This window comes from Geotrypetes seraphini, chromosome 8 (assembly GCF_902459505.1).
Source record: "Geotrypetes seraphini chromosome 8, aGeoSer1.1, whole genome shotgun sequence".
In the NCBI taxonomy this organism is placed as follows: domain Eukaryota; kingdom Metazoa; phylum Chordata; class Amphibia; order Gymnophiona; family Dermophiidae; genus Geotrypetes; species Geotrypetes seraphini.
In genome coordinates this window covers 151,128,591-151,151,783 of record NC_047091.1, presented here as the reverse complement: position 1 = coordinate 151,151,783, position 23,193 = coordinate 151,128,591, and the positions used below count along the sequence as shown (strand labels likewise).

General features: G+C 43.2%; 1 protein-coding gene across 13 annotated transcripts in view; it reads right to left on the bottom strand.

Moving 5' to 3' along the window:
- The window catches only part of NCOR2 (nuclear receptor corepressor 2), an 844,184-nt gene that overhangs the window by 421,541 nt on the left and 399,450 nt on the right, over positions 1 to 23,193 (bottom strand). For all 13 annotated transcript variants that reach the window (XM_033955736.1, XM_033955745.1, XM_033955746.1 and 10 more), the window contains exon 9: positions 18,141 to 18,207. In XM_033955736.1, the coding sequence (XP_033811627.1) occupies positions 18,141 to 18,207 (67 nt within the window). The remainder of the gene's footprint in view (positions 1 to 18,140; positions 18,208 to 23,193) is intronic.

Sequence of the window (23,193 nt, the reverse complement as noted above, 5' to 3'; positions counted from 1 at the left end):
CTACACCAGCATTCTTCAAAGCAAAGCTTGCGGGTCAGTGGTTGTGGCCATTCATAATCTGATTCTTCCCTCTCTCCTTAAAGAATGACATGAAGATGGTTTCCTGCGGTTATCCGCGGGGACGGGAACGGTGATGAATTTTGTCACCGTGTCATTCTCTATTTTAGAGGACATGGGGACAGTTTATAAACACTTGTACTGCTGCACGCTAGGTAAGTACTTCCTACCTAGGGGGTCCTTTTATTAAGGAGTGCTAACCGATTTAGCACACGCTAAATGCTAAGGCATCCATTATATTCTATGGGTGCCTTAGTGTTTAGTGCGCGCTAAATCAATTAGCGCGCCTTAATATAAAGACCCCTAGGAGTCCAAACCATCTCTTAAAGCGAAAGAACAAGTGTAGTTTGCATTTAAAATTACCTGAGACAAAAGCGCCTTCATACGCTTGCAGCTCCTTAATGAGTGGGTTCTTTTTTGATGAAAACAATGTGTGTATCTTTGAAATTCAAGTGGGGGGGGTGTGTGGTGTTGCAATCCCCACTTTAACTCCATTTCTGGGACCATTCCTTCTTCTACATATGGGTAAAGGTGCTTGCACTAAAGCAGTGGTTCCCAACCCTGTCCTGGAGGACCACCAGGCCAATCGGGTTTTCAGGATAGCCCTAATGAATATGCATGAGAGAGATCTGCATGTAATGGAGATGCCAGTCATGCAAACCTGCTCCATGCATATTCATTAGGGCTATCCTGAAAACCCAGGACAGGATTGGGAACCACTGCACTAAAGAACCACACATATACTTTTATCCCCATGGAGGGTAGGATAGTTTCAGAAAGCTGATATATACAGGTAGAATACTTTCTACTTATAGAAATCGCTTTGAAAATTATACTGTATAGGTCACTTTCTGTGCTCCTTTCTCATAAGCTTGGGAAGGGAAATATGTTTATTCAGTCTTTTTAGGCAATTGGAAAATTGGGTTTCATGATGATTGGTTGGAGAATTATGGACATTCTCATTCCAACTGATAAGGAGCTCAATGCAAGAAAACAGACCCTAATGGTAAAGGAGATAAACACGAGAACAGCACTGATAATAGGTGTTTGTATCAAGTGATGAATCAGTGGATGGAACGGAACAAAAAGGAAAATTGTTACACATGCAAGACCCCCAAATACTCATTTTGGATACAGCTGTATACCCACACGTTTTTCTTTCTAAAGCCTTCCTAGATAATATGGAGACAAGTGATTTTGGTCTTGCTAAGAATAAAATATATTTTTTATGCAGTTATTTTAACAAGTAAACTAATTTAGAATGTGTTGAAAGTGATTTTGAGTTGCAGCGAATCCATATATCTTTATGAGGATTTTAAAAACAAATATCCATATATTTCACCACCATGGAAAATGCACATATAGAGATACACAGGAAACCTATCTGTATATCTTTACATCTGATATTCATAGGGCTCAGGTGTGCAGACAACTTTATCTGTATTAGAGCTGAATTTCACCGCTATAAAGTCAGGCAAACTTTGACACCTGGGGGGGGGGGGCTGAACTCAGAAATGGAATGGTTTAACATTTAACCAATCACGTTCCCCTTTGTGATTGCCTGGGGAGTGGCTTCTTTAGTTTCTCCCTAGCTGGGCGTGTTCTAGTGTCCCCTATCCTCGCTCAGTAATTTGAGTGACGTGCCTTTCCCTGTTAGTTTAAATTCCTGGTAATGGGTGGATGCGTTCCTCTGTGGGCGCCTGCTTTGTGGTCCTTCCCAGCTCATGCAGCCTTCTATCGGGTAAACAGAAGGAGTTTTAGCATCTAATTCAGTGGTTTCATGTTTTCACATAGACACGCTGAGATTATTTTTAGCATAAAACTGACCGATAGCTTTTTTGTTTTGTTTCATTTTATTCTGTTGTTTCTGTTCTTATTTTAGTTCACCCTCCTGACGAGGAAAACATGAAACCCGGGTCGAGGGATTGAAGTATTGGGAAGCTCTTTTGTTTCAGTGTTCACGGTTTGCGAGTTCGTTACGAGGGTGCAGCACTTTGAAAGACCGCCTTCTGTCGTACAGGTGCAGCTTTGATCACGCTAAGCTAAGTACAAAATATTCTCACTAGGCTGATTGTGTTTGGCAGTCCAGGTCCCAAAAAGTGCTTATGATGGTCCTGTTGTTACCTTAGCTCAAACTCAGTGAGCACAAGGGTATGAATGGTCTGAGCACTTGTATGCACTATAATAAGTTTTATTTTATTTAAGCTGTATAGTTTATTGTTTCTGTGACTTAAAGTACAAGGAAAGCTTTAATATGCCACACAATACAATTAACAGTAATTAAGCTCCTTATCGGGTGGAATATCAGTAAGTCTAGAGAGGAACCCCATAATCATAGCAATAAATAGAAAATCAAGGGACAGTGAGGCAGAGGATAGTAGAGTGGCAAAGATACGCTAGCTGCAAGCAGGGCAGGGTTAACCCATAGGCTAAGTAGGCACGTGCCTAGGGCCCGAAATAGTCAGGGGGGGCCTGATGAAGGAAGGCATCAATATTGTTTTTTCCAAACGGCGATGGGCCCCTCCAGCATCGATCGGCAATGCAGGCCCCCCCCCCCCTCTATCGGCAACACAGCCTCCCCCCATCGACGGAAAGTAAGACAAGCAAGCAACGCGGGTAAGAAAGGCAACGGGAACGGTAATTTTGTAAGCAGGGCTGCTTTCCCAAAGCTTCCCTCTGGCGCAGCTTCCTGTTTCCGCCTGGGCGCATGGTGGGGTGGGGGCGGGGCAGGGGGCCCAGTGTACTTGTGTGCCTAGGGGTCCTCGACGAATTAATCTTGCCCTGGCTGCAAGTGTCCCCTTCGAGAGGCATCTCCATATACGTTGGAGAGCAGATGAGGCTTAAGAGCTGGGCAGGAAGTGAATTCCAACATAACTGGGCAAGGCTTGAAAATACGGATGCTTTCAAGAAAGGTAGAAGAAAACTACAGTAATTAATCTGCCCTGCAGGCACGACCTGCATGTATCATGCAGGGAACCTAATACCTAACACTCTTACACAGGACATATAACTTCTCAAACAGCTAGGAAGCCAACATTTGCAGCTGATGTATATTTAGAAAGGGGATCTTTAAATTTAAAGTGCAAATGACAGCGGAACTGTAAAACTGTATAGCAAGACAACGCAGGGAGTGGAGTGAACTGGCCTAGTGGCAGAGATGCTGCCTCTGCACCCAGACTTTGTGGGATCAAATACCAGGGCTGCTCCTTGTGACCCTGGGCAAGTCACCTACCCTCCATTGCCCCAGGTACAATGTATATGTGTAAACAGCTTTCAGTATGGCTGTATAACTACAAAAACGTGGCATAAACTGCTTTGGCTATACCACAGTGGAGAGAGCCTGAGCAGGGGAGCTCATTGAGCCTGAAAGGAGAGCTAATCTGCATAAAGCTGCGGGCGCTGCTGGGAGCTGTCCACTCACCCTCAGTGGATTGTAGTGCTGAAAAGAACAGCTTCCAGCATAGAAGGCAGGAGCTCATTTGGGAGCTGGGTAACCCCTGGGAGGAGGAATGCTAGCCTCTAGCCTAACTTCTAGTAAGCCCTAAATGCCATGGCTGACTGGTGCTGATAGGTGGCCCAGTGCAGTGGCGTGGTTTGGCCAGGCTGACCAGCCCTGACAGGGGGGACTGGTGTAGTGGAGAACTTGAAGCCTGGTGGTGGGAGGGTCCATGGAGACCTATACACTGGTGGAGAGAGCTTGGAGAGAGATCTTGCCCTGTAGTGAAGCCCATTCGTGGGAGGGTCTGCAGGGACCTATACACTGGCAGGAAAGAGCTAGAAGAGCAGCCAGAGGGCCCAGTAGAGCCTGGAGCCAAAAAAAGTGACTCAGGCTTAACAACTAGCGATAGGACCGGTGAAGAAGAATCCAGGTGGTGGGGACCCAAGAGACCAGGGAGTGAGAGACTGGCAGTAGCCCCACAAGGAAGTCCTCAGTGCATGCATATATAATAAGACAACTGAGGGGCTGGGAGAGCCCTCAGTGTGTGCATGCAGGATAAGACAACTGAGCAATGGAGAAGCTGGAAGAGTCCAAGGCTGAGGGGGTAGGACTGATAGCTGACCAGAGGAGGGACCAGCTGGGACAGTGGCAACCGGAAAAAAAAGTGCCCCTTACCCCACTTTCCCCCTCTATCATGTCAGTTTTATTTTGTCTGTGCTATCCACCTTTCTTTTCTTTTTTTATATACAACCGTTTTTAATTTTATATATATATATATAAGACGGTATATCAAGTAACTAATAAACCTGAAATCAGCGGGGACTGATAAATGGCACCAGAAGCTGCCGAAGACTTGGAGGGTCATAAGAAGGACAGACGGAATCCAGGGAGGACCCGGAGAGGACCAGAAGGAGCTGAGAAGACCTGGTTGAGGATTTTAATGGAATGCACGCTGTGTGTTTAACACTGTGTTTGTGTTTTAACAGAGAACAAAGGTGCCTGGGGGTAGATATGTGACGGGTGCTACCGCTTGACTCGGTCACATGATCACGGCCATATATTCCAGACATAAATAAACCGAGACAGAAACAGGCTCATAAGAAAGATGTGTCGTCTTGTTCTATATAAACCTCGTACAAGGGTTTTAAAGTGCTATACATAGCTCTGGAAAAATAATGTTCCTCCCAAAATCGGAGAACATTTCTATTCATTAAAAGCAACAGAAACAGAACAAGCCCCTCACAGCAGGCTCATAAATCCTTCACCACAGAAGTACAAAAGGGCATTGTTTAAGGTCTTCGCTGACATCCCAAGTGCATATTCCAGATACAACCCAAGTGCTTGGCTAATACAGAAACAAAGTCTTGCTCAAATTCCACCAGGTTCTCAACACCCACCATCCGAAATGAACACCACACCTGTCAACTGGTGCTTCACCACCTGAGAAAAAAAAAGGTTTTTCTTCGTATCACGGCATGTTTATGAATCATCAATAATGATGCTTTACCTAAAAAAACAACTTATTTTTGACAACGATATTTTCAATTTGAAATGTATGCTGATTCTCGTTTCCTTCATGCTATGAGTTAAATTAAAGAACTGGCATTTCTCCAAAGTTAGCCAGTGCTCTAGAAACATTTTCCATATTACAAGGCTGACTACATCAACAGATAGTATCCAGTGGGGCATCCATCATCATAAGCACATCACCCTGCAGGTTAACAAGGCCTAAGAACATAAAAAATAGTCCATCAAGCCCAGTGGCCTGTTCTCACAGTGGACAATCCAGGTCACTAGTACCTGGCCAAATCCCAAAGAGTAGCAACATTCCAGCATCTCAAAGAATAGCAAGATTCCGGAACCCCAATGAGAGCAACATTCCAGAGCTGAGATTGTGATGTCATAATGCCTCATTCCACAGTGCTTCAGAACCAACCTCATCAGTGATGTTACAATGGCTTGATTGTCATATACTTGGCTCATATAAGAACATAAGAATACTGGGTCAGACCAATTGTCCATCAAGCCCAGTAGCCCATTCTTACGGTGGACAATCCAGGTCACTAGTACCTGGCCAAATCCCAAAGAGTAGCAACATTCCAGCATCTCAAAGAATAGTAAGATTCCGGAACCCCAATGAGAGCAACATTCCAGAGCTGAGATTGTGATGTCATAATGCCTCATTCCATAGAGCCTCAGAACCAACCTCTTCAGTGATGTTACAATGGCTTGATTGTCATATACTTGGATAACGTAAGAACATAAGAATAGCCTTACTGGGTCAGACCAATGGTCCATCAAGTCCAGTAGCCCATTCTCACTAGTACCTGGCCAAAACCCAAAGAGTAGCAACATTCCATGCTACCAATCCAGGGCACGCAGAGGTTTAGTAGCAGATTTTGTAGAAACCATCACTGTGATGGAATTTAAATATATGCCAGATAAAAGCAGTGCTAGGGACAGGGAGGTGTTGGGTTAAAAAAAAAATAGAGAGAGAAAGATGGAATTTATATGCTTATTTACCCAAAGTGATAGTAAACTAGATCAGTGGTTCTTACACCTGCCCTGGGGGACCCCCCAGCCAACTGGGTTTTCAAGATATTCCTAATGAATAGGCATAAGGCAAATTTGCATATAATAGAGGTGACAGGCATGCAAACCTGCCTCGTGCCTATTCGTTAGGGATATCTTGAAAACCCAACGGGCTGGGGGTCCCCCAGGGCTGGTTTAAGAACCACTAGACTAGAGAGAAAAAAAAAAACCCACTAGACAGACTGGTTAGGTCATTTGCTACTTTACTGTATTGCTAAGTAAAACTGCTGCAGTGTTGCAGGAATTAGGGGGTGGAATCTAGAGCCCTGCCTTCACTAAAACATAAGAGCCCCCCTTCCCTCCCCATTTTGCAGATTCCATACGGACTGGCTTCCGCAAAAGCACCAGGCAGGACACAACATTGTAACATAGTAAATGACAGCAGATAAAGACCTGAGTGGTTCATCCAGTCTGCCCTATAATTACATGCTTTACAATTTCATGATTACATTATGATTTGCCTCACTTGTAATACAGAAGTGAATTCTTACTTTCATGGCTTTTGGAGTTGTGAGAGTATACAGGGGTTTTGGGGGGCATTGGCCTCTTTCCTGCAGGACCTTCTGCGAGTTCCTGTCCCTCTTTCTGTTTATCACATGTTGTTTGCTCACTTCTCTGGATTTTCTGTTTTTTCTTCTGCTGAAAAACTATTTTTGAGCAAATGTTATATTGTGGGGAAAAAATGTATCTTGAACCATTGGCTGGCCGACGTGCCTCCCTCCATTTGGTATTGGAGAAATAAATTACATGAGTTGGTATGTTGGGAGGCCCGGCTGGCTTGTTCCTCTGCTCGTAAGAGCCGTGATTTTATCTGCACTTGGTCTCCTTACTTGGACTGTTTGCCCCCACGCAGTCGTAGTCAAATTGTGAATAGATTGCAACTGTACTCTGCACCACCTATCTGACCTGGGACATTTTCTGTGGGGGTGGGGGGAGGAGGGGGTTGGGGGGGCTCAGGGGGGGGTTTGGGCTAGTTGGGGGGAGTTTGGGCCTTCTTGTTTCCTTAAGAGGACATCAGAGTCCAGTCCTCTTGGGGGGGAGGGGGGCCTCATTTGATTGTTTTTGGAAAAGTTTCTAATCCTTGTCTGTATTCTAGGCTTGTGAGATGTTATTCCATTTGCCAATAAAAAAAAGTTTTATAATAATAAAAATGTCATTTTTTTCTGTGTCGGTGGCGTAGTAAGGGGGAGGATGGTCCACCCCGGGCGTCATCTTGCTTGGGGTGCTGGCACCCCTCCTCCCCCTACGTCACACATGCCCCCTTCCCCATTCCTTTTTAACTCCTGGCACAAGCAGCCACCAACTAGCTGCCCGCGTCGGTTTCAGCGGTCTCTCCGACATCACTTCCGGGAGCCGCACCTCGTATTATGTATGGTTGAATTTTAATACTGAAAAATTTTACTTAAATTCCTGCAAGTTGGAATTGCTGTAGGAACAGCGCAAGTTGGACGCCCAAATATCCTTCACGGCATTTTCTCCCCCTCCTTTATAAAGCCGTGCTAGCATTTTGAGCACCGGCCGCCGCAGTAACAGCTCCGACGCTCTTAGAATTCCTATGAGCTTCCGAGCTGTTACCACCACGGCCGGCACTAAAAACGCTAGCGTGGTTTTGTGAAAGAGGCGGGGGTCAATGAGATACAGAGGCGCGTGCCGACAATTGAGCGTAGCGTGGAGGTGCGCGTCGCAGAAAATTACAGTTTAATGGCTCCGACGGGGGGGGGGGGGGGCGTGGGCCGTGTTGTGGGGGCATTGTGGGGGGTGTGGGGGGTTGTAACCCCCACATTTTACTGAAAACTTCACTTTTTCCCTGTTTTTAGGGAAAAAGTTAAGTTTACAGTAAAATGTGGAGGGTTATAACCCCCCAAGCCCCCCACAACGCCGGCGCAATCTCTATTAAGTAAACTGGGGGGGCTCCCCAACAAAAACCCCCGTTGGAGCCCCTAAAAACTGTAATTGTCTTCGGCGCGCGCCTCCGTCTTGCGCTCAGTTGTCGGCGCGCGCCTTTGTCTTTCGCGGGGTTGTCTTTGAACCACTTGAACCAGCAGCCCCAGCCACTGCGCCACACTCTCCCCAGAAATTTACATTGCGCCATAAAGTTTCAAGAGAATAAATGACATAAAAACATGACATGGAGAAAGGAAAAAGTATAAGAAGGAACAAAAACAACAAAAAATAGCACTTCAAGTACACTTCAGAGATCAGAAAGAAATTCACCATAAAGCAGCAGAGCAAAGAAGATTTTAAAGACGAAGGTGGCACTGGGGAAAGCAACCAAGACTTGGAAATAGCCAGTTTCACTCTGATTAAAGTCCGTCAATGAAGATAAAAATTAGGAAGTGAATGCAGTTGTGGCTTGAGAACAAAAAATGCGACGCCCCGCTGAACATTTTCCACATCATGTTTTTTGTTAGAGGGAGTGGTTCAGAAGCAGCTTATTAGAAGTGATTTTTCACTAGTCACACTCCAAGTTAGAGAATGACACGGGGACAAATTTTTCCCCATACCTGCGGGAACTCATTTTCCCATCCCGTCCCCATGAGTTCTTTTCCTGCCCTGCCCCACCCCATTGCTGCAAGCTCCGTCCTCTTCTGCACAAGCATCAAACCCTTCCAAATCATAAGTAGCAACATTCTAGAGCTCAGATTGTGATGTCATAATGCCTCATTTCATCAATGCCTAAGCTCCGAACTCATCTGCACAAGCTTCAAACACTTTAAAATCATAAGTAGCAACATTCTAGAGCTCAGATTGTGATGTCATAATGCCTCATTCCACCAATGCCTAAGCTGTGTCCTCATCTGCACAAGCCTCAAACCCTTCCAAATCATAAGTAGCAACATTCTAGAGCTCAGATTGTGATGTCATAATGCCTCATTCCACCAATGCCTAAGCTGTGTCCTCATCTGCACAAGCCTCAAACCCTTCCAAATCATAAGTAGCAACATTCTAGAGCTCAGATTGTGATGTCATAATGCCTCATTCCACCAATGCCTAAGCTCCGTCCTCATCTGCACAAGCCTCAAACACTTTAAAATCATAAGTAGCAACATTCCAGAGCTCAGATTGTGATGTCATAATGCCTCATTCCACCAATGCCTAAGCTCCGTCCTCATCTGCACAAGCCTCAAACACTTTAAAATCATAAGTAGCAACATTCCAGAGCTCAGATTGTGATGTCATAATGCCTCATTCCACCAAGGCCCACTCTCTGTCCTCATCAGCACAAGCCTCAAACCCTTTAAAATCATAAGTGTTCGAGGCTTGTGTGGTTAAGGAATGGGGCAGGGACAGCGACAAAACTCACGGGGATGGGACGGGGAAATTGAGTTCCTGCAGGGACAAATTTGTCCCCGTGTCATTCTCTACTCCAAGTATCCGTCTTCAACACAATCCACCTGACATTCAACACTATTTAGCTGACTATTTAGCTGACGACTCCTGGACAGCTAAATAGGGCTAAGCTGGCTAACTGTTAATATTTAGCGAGAAATATATAGCTATCTCCCACTGAATATAACTAGTCAGCACCAATATTCACTGGCCAACCAGCTAAGTTTAGTGGCCACATAAACCGGTCTAAATAGCAGGTCTATCTTTGGCCACGTTGACTTGGCCGGTCAGCCGATAAATATCAGCTTAGCCAGCTATGTCAACTGCAGCTAAAAACAGACAGGAAACTCAATGCTAGTCACCAGATACAACCCCGGCATTGAATTTCTGAGTTCACTGCCGACATTGGGAGGTGGCAGGGCTGCTTCCCCCGGTCTGAAAATCGACCCCCAAATAAATCCAAGAAAAGGCACGAAAGAAGGTTTTCAGATAGAAATTCTCTACTGCAGTTTTAATTATGTAGGACATTATTAAAACCAGAGGAAATAATATGAAGTTGTGGGGTGGTAGATTTAGGAATAACGTCAGGAAATACTTCTTCACAGAGAGGGTGGTGGATGCCTTGAATGTCCTCTCTGTAGAGACAGTGGAAGCAAAAACAGGGATGGAGTTCAAAAATACAGGGATAGACACCAAGGATCCCTAAATAGAAAGAGGATAGTATCTACACACAACTCAACAGATCAATAACTATAACTTAATTTATGACGCACAGGAGTGGAGCTTAAATGGAAACCCCCAACAGCAGGGAAGTGAAGACGATGCCAGACGGACTTCTACAGCCTGTGCTCTGTATATAACAAGATGAATCGGGAGGGGCTGGAGTTAGCTTTGACGGCGACTCCAGCAGGGGAGCAGTATAGCCGATGCTGGACAGACTTCTACGGTCTTCGTCCCAAATGCAGCAAGAAAGATCAGGAGCAATTATGCATATTTTATACCACATTCAAACAATCTGAGTACAGGTCGTACCTACGAGGGGTGTTCAATAATTTATCTACCTCAGTAGGAAAGAAAAGAGTTTTCAAAAATGTTTGTTCTTCAATATAGTCCCCTGATAGCTCCATATACTTCATCCATTTTTCCTGCAATGGCTTCCCTTTGAAAATAATGAATCTGTTTGACCTTCAGACCAGGAAGTCACAGCTTCATCACTTGAAAACTGCTGTCCATGGAGAGGTTTCTTCAAAACTCGGAACAGGAAATAATCTGAGGGAGCCAGGTTAGGACCGTGGAGGGGCATAATCGAAAGGAACGTCTAAGTCCGTTTTCGTCTAAGTCGCAAGTCGTCCAAAGTAAAAAAAAAACAGTTTAGGACACATTTTCGAAAAAAATGCCCCAATTTTTTTTTTTTTGGTTTAGAAAATTGTCTAAGTATACATCCTACCGATCTGATTGTCCAAGTCGCTAAATCGTCCATCTTTATACCACATTTTCGTCCAACTTTTCGTCCTAGTCAAAAACACTTAGAACAAGCCCTGTTGGACATGGGAGGGGTCTGCAAAGTAATGGACTGGACTGAACACCCAGACATGGCACCTAAATAGTGGGCACTGCTGTGAACTTCACAAAAAGGGTGCCATGTCTTCATCTCACTACAACTCCCTTATAGGTCATGGTGAGCCCCCCAAACCACCTCCAGAATTCCCTAGATCCACTTATCTACTACCCCAACAGCCCTTATGGCTGCAGGAGCCACTTATATGCCAGTAAAAAAGGGTTTTGGGGGGTGTATAGGGAAGTGAACATGTTTCAATATCAATGCAGTGATTACAGGGGCTTATGGGCATGGGTCCTCCTCTCTATGGGTTCCTAATCCACCACCAAGATGACTTAAGACGCCTCTGGGCTGGACGACTAGGCTTTCCTATGCCAGTCTGCCAGGTGATGATGTTCTGGAGGCACAATTTTCAAGTTGTGATTAATATTTTTAGGGGAGGGGTCGGTGATCACTGGGGTAGTGTGTGTGGGGTCTGTATTATGTGTTTGCAGTGCTTATCTGGTCACTTTAGGTGGGTTTTTGTGACTTAGACCATGTTTTAAATGGTCTAAGTTACAACGTCCAAGTTCCGTCGATCCTGTGCTGTATAACTTTCGGTTATACATGCAGTAAACTAAACTAAACTAAACCAAACCTTAGGTTTGTATACCACACCATCTCCACAATCGTAGAGCTCGGCACGGTTTACAGTACAACTAAGGACTCCTTTTACTAAGGTGCGCTAGCGTTTTTAGCGTGCACTGCATTGCCGTGCATGCTAACCCCACGCTACGTGCTAAAAACTAGCACGCGGGGCAATTTAGCGCACGCTAAGTGCATGCTAAAACCGCTAGTGAAGCTTAGTAAAAGGAGCCTTAAGTCTAAGCCATTGCCTCAGGTACCACAGTTAGACTGTGACCCTGCCAGGACAGATAGGGAAAATACTTAAAGAGTACATGATTACTATTCAATGTATTGTAAACCACTTTGGGTGAATCTCTTCATAAAAAGGCGGTTAATAAACCCAAATAAATGCTCATGATCACCCAATCCCCAGATCTTCCAGAACAATCCTTTAAAAATGTATAACTGGACATTCCCTTTCAATAGTAAGCTTCAGAGACTGAGTGGGAATTTCCAACTCCCCCTTTAAGTATAGACTGATGCTTCATTTGAGTTTCTTTGTCTGGGCGATTGTTTTCTTTTGACTGAAGCTGCTCTTTGCCACTTTCCCCAAAGCTGCTACCCTAGGCATCTACCTTGTCTTGCCTGATGGTTAATCCAGCCCTTCCCTTAATAAGTATTCTTCTCTACTAGTGACTATCGTCATACTTTTTGATATATCCTACTTTTGATACGTCCTACTTTTTGATACGTACTACTTATGATACGTCATACTTTTTGATACATCATACTTTTTGATACGTCATACATTGTTTTGATGCGTACTACTTTTTGATATGTCATACTTTTGATACTCAAATCAAAATATAGTGCACCAAATTTCCAAAATTAACCAATAAGGTAAATTAGCCACAAAATAAAGATGTGTAGAAAACTAATCACTAGTTCCTCAGTTTGCCACACAGTGATATCGTATGGTAGCTGTCCTCATAGGAACTTTATAACGTGTATAGTTTTCATTGTTTTTATGATTATTTTTATACTTTTCTTCTTTTTATACTTTGGTGTATTTAAACATTTGTAACTCTGAAATACTAGTGCTAAAGATTTTAGCGTTAAAGGCATAAGTGGTGAAAAGAACATTCACTTAGCTTTTGTCTGACTCTGGGTCTAGCTCAACCCCCACCGACGCGTTTCACAATTTCATCAGGGTCGGGGAAGAAGAACGCAGAGCAGAATCTTTTCCTAGCTGAACGCTAGATCCATGTTTAAAGAGCCGGCTCTTTAAACATGGATCTAGCGTTCAGCTAGGAAAAGATTCTGCTCTGCGTTCTTCTTCCCCGACCCTGATGAAATTGTGAAACGCGTCGGTGGGGGTTGAGCTAGACCCAGAGTCAGACAAAAGCTAAGTGAATGTTCTTTTCACCACTTATGCCTTTAACGCTAAAATCTTTAGCACTAGTATTTCAGAGTTACAAATGTTTAAATACACCAAAGTATAAAAAGAAGAAAAGTATAAAAATAATCATAAAAACAATGAAAACTATACACGTTATAAAGTTCCTATGAGGACAGCTACCATACGATATCACTGTGTGGCAAACTGAGGAACTAGTGATTAGTTTTCTACACATCTTTATTTTGTGGATACTTTTGATACGTCATACTTTTTGATACGTACTACTTTTGATACGTCATACTTTTTGATATGTACTATTTTTTGATACGTACTACTTTTTGATACGTCATACTTTTGATATGTCAAACTTTTTGATACGTCATACTTTTGATACATCATACTTTTTGATACGTCATACTTTTTGATACGTACTACTTTTGATATGTCATACTTTTTGATACGTCAAACTTTTTGATACGTACTACTTTTTGATACATCATACTTTTGATACGTCATACTTTTTGATACGTCATACTTTTTGATACATACTACTTTTGATACGTCATACTTTTGATACGACATACTTTTTGATACATCATACTTTTTGATACGTCAAACTTTTTGATACGTACTACTTTTTGATACGTCAAACTTTTGATACGTCCTACTTTTTGATACATACTACTTTTGATACGTCATACTTTTTGATACGTACTACTTTTTGATACGTCATACTTTTTGATACGTATTACTTTTTGATACGTACTTTTGATACGTCATACTTTTTGATACGTACTACTTTTGCGCACTATAGTGTGACATAATGACCAGCTGTCCCAAGACGATCACCTGCCACACAGCATTAATCAAATCGAATCGAATCTTCATTTTATATACCGAATCTACTCCCTAAGGAGCTCGACTCGGTTTACAGTTCGTTAGAAAAATGAAACATAACAAGTAAAAACTGTGGGATAAAAACAGAAAATTGGTTAGAATAGATGGATGGAAAAAGTTAGAAAAAAAGTATGTTGAATTGCTTAAAATGACTATAAGACAGCTAAAATCAAATTAACTATTGTGAAAACAACCAGGTTTTTAAACTTTTTCGAAATTGAAATAATTGAACTACCAGTCTTAGAGAATCTGGAAGTCCATTCTAAATTCTAAGTCCATTCTAAATTGTGCGTTTCGAGCGCACGCACAAGATTAGCGCGCGCTAGCTGAAAAATTACCGCCTGCTTAAAAGGAGGCGGTAGCGGCTAGCCCACACGCTAAAACCGCTAGCGCACCTTTGTAAAAGGAGCCCTAAGCTTCCCAGTGCATTTAATACCTTTCAGAGAAATTACAGAGGCTTGCTGGAGTGAGAATGATCAATCTAAGGAAATACCACTTTACGGAAAGGGTGATAGATGCGTGGAACAAACTTCTGGTGGAAGTCGTAGAGATGAGGAATGTGTCTGAATTCAAGAAAGCCTGGGACGGGCATGTGAGACGAAATAGCAGATGATATGGATGGGCAGACTGGATGGGCCTCTCATATCTGTCATCATTTTCTATGTTTCTCTGTAGCCAGTTCATAGCTAAGACTACCACAGTGTAGCAACAAAAGGGGTATCAGATCTTTCAAACAATTTAAAAGGCCAGGAGAGACCGTTGGCCATTTAAATCACATGTCCAGGGCTATCTCTCAGCAGTTAACTGGACAGTGCTGCTGGATATCTCCTCTAACCCGCCACTGCGAAATTGGCTAGTTTGTGGATGGTCCAGGAGAGGAATTAGGGCAGAGCAGAAACTAAGCCGGTTAGTGAGGATTTTTTTTTTTATTAAATATTTTCAACATATTACATTCATTTAAACATAATAAGATATGGATTTCAAAGTAATTTATACATCATCCAAAATCAAATAAACCACTTAAGGTGAATATCCATCTAGCCCACAATTGAGGGAAGACAACTCTTATAATTCAGATAACATAAAGAAATCAAAGAATAGGAATAGAAGGGGAAGAAAAAGGAGAAAAATCTTCCCCCCCCTTCCAGACCTATATACCTTCATATGGCGCCACACTTATATAACCCCACTGAGAATTGCTAGTAGACTAGTCTTGTTTCTTTCCCTTAAGAAATAGTTCTAATTGGGATGGGTCCCTGAAAACATAGTCTTTGTCTTGAATATGCAACAAACATTTACAGGGAAATTTAAGGAAAAACGTTGCACCTGTTTCAAGAATTTTAGGTCGCAAAGCCAAAAAGGCTTTTCTCCTACATTGAGTAGCCTTTGCCACATCGGGAAACATTAAGACCTTATTCTCCACATAATTTTGCCTCTCTATTTTGGAAATATAATTTCAAAATTAAAGTTTTATCTAATTCATTTGCACATGTAATTAACATAGTGAGGATTTTTTTGTCTGCTAACCAGATGAGCAACAGCATAAAGACAAGACAGAACAGAACCATGAGGTTGCCACTAGAAGCTACAGCAGCCATTTTCCAGGGGTAGCCACTAGCGGCCGGAGAGTGTGGAGTTTGCTCTAGACCCCATTGCTCCCACCCCCCCCATTAGGACCATTAGGAACTCGATATGCCTGGAGCAGTGGTCTCAAACTCAACCCCTTTGCAGGGCCACATTTTGGATTTGTAGGTACTTGGAGGGCCTCAGAAAAAAATAGTTAATGTCTTATTAAAGAAATGACAATTTTGTATGAAGTAAAACTTTTTATAGTTTATAAATGTTTCCTTTTGGCTAAGTCTTAATAATAATATTGTAATTTATATCTAAAGAGACATATAATCAAGAAACTGTTTTATTTTACTTTTGTGATTATGATAAACATACCGAGAGCCTCAAAAATAGTACCTGGCGGGCCGCATGTGGCTCCTGGGCCGCAAGTTTGAGACCACTGGCCTGGAAGGTGAGGGGACCTATCATCAGTGGGAAGGGAAAAGTGGGAATAGACATGGGGGAGGTTAGGATCTTGTCATGTAGTGGGGGATATTGCCTCGGGAGGGAGGGTGGGAGTGGGATCCAAACATAGGCTATGTGGGATGGAAGGAAGTGGGTATATGTGCTTCCAGGGGATGGGAAGATAATCAGAGGGGGACTTCAGGATGTTTTGGGGGGGTTCGGAATCGGGGATGCAGAGCGCACCTGCATCCCTTATGTGGGTCCTGGGAGAGAATCAAAGGGAATGTTTTCTACTGATGACATGGTCAGCCCCACTGTAAACTGCCACTGAACTAATGCTAGTAGAGGCCTGATGCCATGGGTGAATGTCCATTTTGCCTCGAGGAAGCCCTGACCGTACTGCTTGGTGAATCAAAGCAATGTTAGGAAATTCTATTTTATGGAGAGGGTGGTGGATGCCTGGAATGCGCTCCTGAAGAGAGGTGGTGGAGAGTACAACTGTGACTGAGTTCTAAGAAGCGTGGGATGAACACAGAGGATTTAGAATCAGAAAATAATATTAAATATTGAACTAAGGCCAGTACTGGGCAGACTTGCACAGTCTGTGTCTGTATATGGCCGTTTGGTGGAGGATGGGCTGGGGAGGGCTTCAATGGCTGGGAGGGTGTAGATGGGCTGGAGTAAGTCTTAACAGAGATTTCGGCAGTTGGAACCCAAGCAAAGTACCGGGTAAAGCTTTGGATTCTTGCCCAGAAATAGCTAAGAAGAAAAAAATTTAAAAATTTAAATTGAATCAGGTTTGGCAGACTGGATGGACCATTCGGGTCTTTATCTGCCGTCATCTACTATGTTACTATGTTAATTAAATCGCTGTTCTTTAAAGGGACCTGTACATGCTATCAACCTATATCCATATATCTCCAGTTCAATACTTTCATATATCTTATCTTTTAGATCCTCAGCTGGCTTTCCAAATAAACTTATCTGTTGGTTTCTTTGATATTTTAATGGAGCATCTCTCCCGACATGACCACGTGTCCTATTAACTTCCTCAAGGTCGAGGCTTCCTCCAGCGCTTTTTATATCAATTTCAAAGCGTTTTAGCTATTCATTGTATTCTTTTTCATATTGTCGGTTGGGACCACCTTTCGCTATTTTCTTATCTCTTAACATAGTAACATAGTAGATGACGGCAGATAAAGACCCGAATGGACCATCCAGTCTGCCCAACCTGATTCAATTAAATTTTTTTTTTTTTTTTATTTTTTTTCTTCTTAGCTATTTCTGGGCAAGAATCCAAAGCTTTACCCGGTACTGTGCTTGGGTTCCAACTGCCGAAATCTCTGTTAAGACTTACTCCAGCCCATCTACACCCTCCCAGCCATTGAAGCCCTCCCCTGCCCATCCTCCACCAAACGGCCATATACAGACACAAACCGTGCAAGTCTGCCCAAGTCTTCTTTTTCAAAGGTTTATTTGGAAATTATTGAGAGTAAATATTTATAAAAAATATAATTAAGAAGAAATAAAGTATAAGAAGAACAAATTTAAAAATAAAAGTGAAAAGAACAATCCAATGATGAAAGTGACTCGTACAAACAATGTATGAACATCGTACCCGGATAACCAGCTGAGGACCTAAAAGATAAGAAATATGAAAGTATTGAATTGGGGATATATGGATATAGGTTGATAGGATGCACTGATTGGTGAGCACATTTCAAGTTTCAAGTTTATTAGGAGACTTGATCAATCGCTTAATCAAATATTCTAAGCGATGTACACTTTAAAATTTACAAAAATAAAACAAACAATACAGTACATACAATTACTTAAAAAATGGGTAAGAACTCTTGATATTAACATTGATAAACATGGGGAAAGGAGGGATGAAATACAATTCATAAGGTAAAGAAGAAACATTAAGGGAAAATACAAAGGGAAATCGTTAATACAGGTATAATATAGGAAAACATGATACTGAAGCTGTAAAATTATGTTGTAAAAGCATCTTTAAAAAGGAAGGTTTTAAGTTCAGTTTTAAATTTTCCAAGTTCTTTCTCCTCTCTTAAAAAAATAGGGAGGGCGTTCCATGTTTGCGGTGCAGTACATGAAAAAATAAATTGTCTCCTTGTATTGATAATTTTTAATGAAGGGATAGATAACAGATTTTGTTCGCACTCTATAGTTCAGTCCCTATTTCCAAAACCCTCTGAAGGTGAAGAGCATTAATATCTTTAACTTACCCACTGTTTGCGAGCATGATTTCTCCGCTTAAAGTAGAGAATTAACTTCTTCCGCATTGCCTGGTTTCTAGATAAAGGGGGAAGGAAAGAACAAAGGATGTAAAAAAAGATTAATGCATGTTTGAACTCAGCTCAGCGTACTTAAGCACCCTAAAGACATGAGAAGAAAGAGGAAAAAAAAAAGATTCATGCGGAAGAACAGAGGAAAAGTACATCATTTCCATGGGACTTATTTAATGTATGCAACATTCTGTTACTGATCTGATATCAGAATCATCTTTATCTCGCATAAGGTCCTTTAGCCAGATTATTTTATCCTTTCAGATCAAACACACACACTTTTTTGAACGGCATGTCTCTGGGACCGGAGGGTCTTCTGGGGTAGGGGAAATGCAACAGGAAGTATGTCTCATATTCTTCCTCAGGAGAACACTGAAGAAGGGTTCATAGACAACGGCGCGAAAGACAAAAGCGCGCGCCGACAATTGAGCGCAGCGCGCGCCGCCGCACCGCTGTAAATTACCGTTTTTAGGGGCTCCGATGGGGGGTTTTGTTGGAGAACCCCCCCCCCCAGTTTACTTAATAGACATCGCGCCGGTGTTATGGGGGGTTGTAACCCTCCACATTTTACTGTAAACTGAACTTTTTCCCTAAAAACAGGGAAAAAGTGAAGTTTTCAGTAAAATGTGGGGGGTTACAACCCCCCCCACGCCCCCCCATCGGAGTGCTAAAAACAGTAATTTAGAGCGGTGCGGCGGCGCGCGCTGCGCTCAATTGTCTGGGCGCGCCTTTGTCGCGGCGCGCTTTTGACCTGACACCCTGAAAAAGTGGATCCCATATAATTCAAGCACAAGACCTAGTGCCATCCTACCACTGGTGGACGGTGAAACTGTGTCCTTAGAGTTTAATAGTCCTGCTTCGAGAACCAGAAACAGGCACTGCTCCATTTCATCGGTAAAGCAAAAAATGTCTGCAGAGATCTCCTCTGTTAACTACCAAGGTTAAAAATAAATAAATAAATAGATAGACAGACACCTTCCAAATGTAACTCCCCCTGCATTCCAGGCAGTGGTGTAGCTATAGGTGGGCACAAACCTGCCCATTCTTGGCTCGGATCCACCCAGCAGTGGCAGCGCCTCACTCCCCTCATTCCCTCTTTCCACCTCTCTTCCCCACAGATATTTTAAATGCAGAGTTCTTTAAATCTTCCCCTCCGCCCCCTCCCCCCCATCCAATATCTCTCTCCGCTGTTGGCAGCCTTGTAACTGCCCCTCTGTCCAAGCCCTAGTGTAACTGAGAGGTGTTCTCGCCAGCCACAGCCATTCATTTCCACTTCTTGTCCCGGTTCCACTGGCTTCCCCCTCTGCATGTCTCAGGTAAACCAGGGAAGGGGGTTTGGAGAGAGGGAAAGTTACCAAGCTGCCAACAGAGGGGAGAGATGATGGAAGGGGGACTGAGGAGAAGCTTTAAAGAAACCCTGTACTTTATATATTTGTGTGGGGGGGGGGGGGGAGAGGGGGAAGAAGAGGGAGAAAGGGATTGGGACTTATATACCACCTTTTTGAAGTTTTATAACCACACTCAAAGTGGTTTACATACAGGTACTTCAAGTATTTCCCCTATCTGTCCCAGTGGTCTCACAATCTATCTAACATACCTGGGGCAGTGGAGGATTAAGTGACTTGCTCAGGGTCACGAGGAGCAGCATGGGGTTTGAACCCACAACCTCAGGGTGTTGAGGCTGTAGCTCCAACCACTGTGCCACATTCTAGTTAACTCTGGGCCAACCCAAAATACCAGATCTGGCTACACCAGGCAGTTTTCCCAACTACTAAATGCCGATCATTACGTCAGCATATCCCACCCTTCAGTCCCCACAGCTTTCCACCTCAAAAAGATGGGTTGATCAGCCCCTAGTGATTTGGCCTGGTACAAGCTCCACCTGTGGTAGAAAGACAGACAGAAGTACATTTTTTTGAATGCTAGTGGACCCCTGGGAGAAAAAAAAAATGAAAAGACCATTTCTCCTTGGTGTGTATGTGGAAAGTCCAGTTTTAAAAAAAAAGCCACCCAGAACCATCCCCCCCAAACTTTCCTGCACAAATGTACTCCTTCCCGGATAAACCCCTTTGAATATCAGGCTGATATTTCTTGGTTTATTTTGTGTTGTTTCCCATTGGAAATAACGCACTAACACAGTGAAATATGATTTCAAGTCTGTCATTTCAGCATGTGCTAAAAAAAAGAAAGTACACAAACTTATTTGGATTTAGCTCACACCTTTTTTCAGGAGTAGCTCAAAATGAGTTACATTCAGATACATTTGGTATTTTCCTGTCCCTGGAGGCAAAGAGTAGCTGCAGGGTTTCAACAAGGTCTCTCCGTTTGTCAGTCCTGTGCTCTAACTAGTGAAGCTACTCCTGAAGTGAATATAAAACAGAAGTATTTTACATGCATGCTCCTGTTTGGAATACATGTGGCAGCTGGGCCTCGACGTTGACTGAGGTTTCGTGCCTCGACGTCGACTGAGGCTTCGTGCCTCGACGTCATCTGGGGCTTTGTGCCTCGACGTCGACTGAGGCTTTGTGCCTTGACGTCGACTCCGGCTTTGTGCCTCGACATCGACTCTGGCTTTGTGCCTCGACATCGACTCTGGCTTTGTGCCTCGACGTCGTCTGAGGCTTTGTGCTTCGATTTTCTGCCTCGACATCGACTGGGGCTTGGTGTCTCGATGTTGACAGTTGAGCATGCAAAGAAGAGCTGCGAGGGGTCACTGAAAAGTTCTCAGCCCAAGCAAGAAGAGAATGATGGGGAGCCATGAAAGTTACACGTTATTCCACACTTTTCATTTCAATGAGGCAAATGCATCTAGTAAATGGGCACAAGTATAGGGAAACCAAGCCATTGTGACATCACCGATGAGGTTGGCTCTTAGGCATTGGTGGAATGAGGCATTATGACATCACAATACGAGGGGCTGCTGAAAAGTTCTCAGCCCAACCAAAAAGAGAATGATGTGGAGCCATGAAATGTTCAAGTTATTCCACACTTTTCTTGACACTTTCAATTTCATATCATATCATTGAAACAAAGTGTGGAATAACTTGTACGTTTCATGGCTCTACATCATTCTATTTTTTTCTTGGGTTGAGAACTTTTCAGTGGCCCCTCGTATTAAAAAGCAGATGAACAAGAATAGATTGAGACAATACAAAGGGCAAGACTTTAGTTGTTTTCCCCATTATCTATACGAGTATGGTTAGGCACTTGAAATCCTATTATTTGGAACTGACATTTCTAACAGAGTGAACATTCTTCTTCACTGTGCACGTGTTTTGATCCTGAATCATTATTCGCTTCTCCTTATTTGGCAGTGGCTGTGTTTAGCTTGGCGGCACAAGAAGTTTTTATGATATTGTTTAGTTCCTCCATTTGTTTATATCTTCTTTATTTTAGATTTTGAGTTTTATATTGTAATTCTATATTATGACAATGTATTTAGTTTTATATGTTCCGTGACAATGTAACTTAATTCCCCATTGTGTCTTCCTTTGTGTTGGTTGTCTCTTGTTTTCCTCCTTTTATTATATTTGCTAATGGTTTACACATTGCATTGATTTGCATTATATCAAATAAAGTTTAACTGTAATGTGATCTTGGGCAAGTTATTTAACCCTCCCATTGCCTGGCCCACACATAGCCCTTTTACTAAATTAACATGAGGCTTTCCTGTGTGCTAAGCCCATTTCTAGCAAAGGCGTAAAAGAGGACTTTTTTTTTTTTAAATTTACAGGTTAGAAACATAGAAGATGACGGCAGATAAGGGCCATAGCCCATCAGGTCTGCCCACTCTACTGACCCACCCCCAAGTCTACTATCCTAGAGATCCCACTCCTGGTGACAGACCCCTTGGCTTAACCCTCTAAGGGATCCCACATGGGCATCCCATTTGCTCTTAAATTCTCGCACGCTGTTTGCCTCGATCACCTGCACCGGGAGCTCGTTCCAAGGATCAACCACTCTCTCGGTGAAGAAATATTTCCTGGTGTCGCCGTGAAATTTCCCGCCCCTGAGTTTGAGCGGATGCCCTCTTGTGGCTGAGGGTCCTTTGAGAAAGAGAATTTCTTCTTCCATCTCGATACGGCTGGTAATATACTTAAACGTCTCGATCATGTCTCCTCTTTCCCTACGTTCCTCGAGTGAGTACAGCCGCAAATTTTTCAGCCTTTCCTCGTACGATAGATCCTTGAGCCCCGTGACCATCCTGGTGGCCATCTGTTGCACCGACTCTACTCTCAGTACATCTTTTCGGTAGTGTGGCCTCCAGAATTGCACACAGTATTCCAAATGAGGTCTCACCATGGTTCTGTATAATGTTGCTAATGTTGCAACAATAATAAATAATTAACAATGAAGCATTTACCACCTACCGGGGAAATTCTATAACCAGCACAAAAAATGTAGGTGCCGGTAGCCGCCCTACTGGGGCCTAAGTTAATTGACAAACGCCGTTAGAAACGGTGAAAAAAACCCAACGTTCAAGCGCCTGCTGGCCCCTAAATAAAAGATGCCAAAATCACACCTATGTAGGCGCTTTCTGGTGCCTAATGTCTTTATGGGCATGGCTAATGCCAGAAGTGGCATTAGGCACTGGAAAGCGCCTACTTAGGTATGATAGACAGCATAGATAAGCGCTGGAAATGTAGGCCCGGAAAACCCTGGCTTACATTTCCGGCATCTATCTTGCCCAGAGGCGCGATTCTGTATACAGCACTGGCCGCTTTTTAGCCCCTCCCCTCTCTACCTCTTTCATGGTGACAACAGGAAGTACTTCTTCACCGAAAGGGTGGTTGATCAATGGAACGGCCTTCCACGTCAGGTAGTTGAGGCCAGCAATGTGCTCGACTTCAAGAAACGATGGGATTAACATGTTGGCTCACTTAAGGGAATTGCTTAGAGGGAGTGTTCTTTTAAGGGGAGGGTTCTTTTGAGTGGGCAGACGTGTTGGGCCGACGGCCCTTTTCTGCCGTCATACTCTATGTTTCTATCCCTT